The 1,812-nt window shown below is 54.9% G+C and overlaps 1 gene segment (V, D, J or C); it reads right to left on the reverse strand.

Moving 5' to 3' along the window:
• Window positions 1–1,308: 1,308 nt before the first annotated feature.
• LOC114073685 overlaps window positions 1,309–1,812 on the reverse strand; it is a gene marked incomplete at its 3' end in the record, with an annotated part of 6,627 nt that continues 6,123 nt past the window's right edge. The window contains 1 exon segment of the V gene segment in view: window positions 1,309–1,600. Coding sequence covers window positions 1,309–1,600 — 292 coding nt within the window.

The raw sequence follows: 1,812 nt of genomic DNA on the forward strand, positions 1-1,812 counted from the left end.
CGAGCCATTCCAGCCCCTTCCCGGGGCTCTGGCGCACCCAGTCCATGGTGTGGCTGCCCAAGGTGGTCGTTGGTCCCGACCTTGGGCCTGGTTTGGCCCCAAATTCCCCACCTTTGGCCCCAAACCCCAACTCTTTGTCCCAAATCTCTGCCCTTGACCCCAAAGATCAGATACTGACCCCAAATGTCAACCATTGACCAGGAATCTTGATTGTGGACCCAAATCCAAAGTGTTGACCCAAATCACAACCATTGACCCCAAATCTCAACCATTGACCCCAAATCTCAACCATTGACCCCAAATCCCGACCATTGACCCCAAATCTCAACCATTGACCCCAAATCCCAACCATTGACCCCAAATCTCAACCATTGACCCCAAATCCCAACCATTGACCCCAAATCCCAACCATTGACCCCAAATCTCCCCCACTGACCCCAAATCTCCCCCACTGACCCCAAATCTCAACCATTGACCCCAAATCTCAACCATTGATCCGTATCATGATTGTTGACCCAAATCTCAACCATTGACCCCCAATCTCTGCCCCGTTCAGCCCCTGTGGCTCCTCTGCCGACCCTCCGGCTTCGTATTCGGCAACCACGACATGAACTGGGTTCACCAGAGCCCCAGGAAGGGGCTGGAATGGCTCGCTTCGATCAGGAACGATGGTGCTGACACCTGGTACGCGCCGTGGGTGAAGGGCCGGTTCAGCATGGCCAGGGACAACGGGCAGAGCTCGGTGACGCTGCAGATGAACAACCTCAGGGACGAGGATTCCGCCACCTATTTCTGCGCCAAATATGCTGGTAGTGGTAGTTGGGGTGGTGCTGAGGATATCCATTCCCTTTGTGGGGTCCCCAAACCTCCCCAGACCCTCCCCCCAAAGCTCCGCCCCTCGCACCAAAATCTGAACCGTCGATGCCAAATGTCAAACGTTGACCCCGAATTTAGACCACTGACCCGAAATCTCAACCGCTGGTCCCAACCTTGACCTTTTGTATAGATTGGGGTCAACAGTTGAAATTTTGGGTCAGTGGTTGAGGTTTAGGTCAATGGTTGACATTTGGTGTCATTGGTTGTGATTTGGGATCAGTTGTTGAAGATTTCGGTCAACAGTTGAAATTTCAGGTCAGTGGTTGAGGTTTGGGGTCAAGGGCTGAGATTTGGGGCAAAGAGTTGGGGTTTGGGGGCCAAAGGGGGAGAATTTGGGGCCAAACCAGCCCAAGGTCGGGAGCGATGAGCGAGAGCCGGGTGTGAAGGGGCGGAGCTTTGGGGGGAGGGTCTGGGGAGGTTTGGGGAACCCACAAAGGGGGTCGATGGCATCAGCACCACCAAAACCAGCATTGACACGTTTGGCACAGAAATAGGTGGCGGAATCCTCGTCCCTGAGGTTGTTCATCTGCAGCGTCACCGAGCTCTGCCCGTTGTCCCTGGCCATGCTGAACCGGCCCTTCACCGACGGCGCATAGTAGGTTCTACCACCATTGCTGTAGATCCCAGCGACCCATTCCAGCCCCTTCCCGGGGCTCTGGCGCACCCAGTACATGGTGTAGTCGCCGAAGGTGAAGCCGGAGGGGCGGCCGAGGAGCCACAGGGGCTGAACGGGGCAGAGATTGGGGGTCAATGGTTGGGATTTGGGTCAACAATCATGATATGGGTCAATGGTTGGGATTTGGGGTCAGTGGTTGAGATTTGGGGTCAATGGTTGGGATTTGGGGTCAATGGTTGAGATTTGGGGTCAATGGTTGGGATTTGGGGTAAATGGTTGGGATTTGGGGTCAAGGGTTGACATTTGGGGTCAATGGTTGA

The sequence above is a fragment of the Empidonax traillii genome, unplaced genomic scaffold (genome assembly GCF_003031625.1).
Source record: "Empidonax traillii isolate 1590-97213 ecotype Southwest subspecies unplaced genomic scaffold, ASM303162v1 scaffold13222:size9113, whole genome shotgun sequence".
Lineage (NCBI taxonomy): Eukaryota > Metazoa > Chordata > Aves > Passeriformes > Tyrannidae > Empidonax > Empidonax traillii.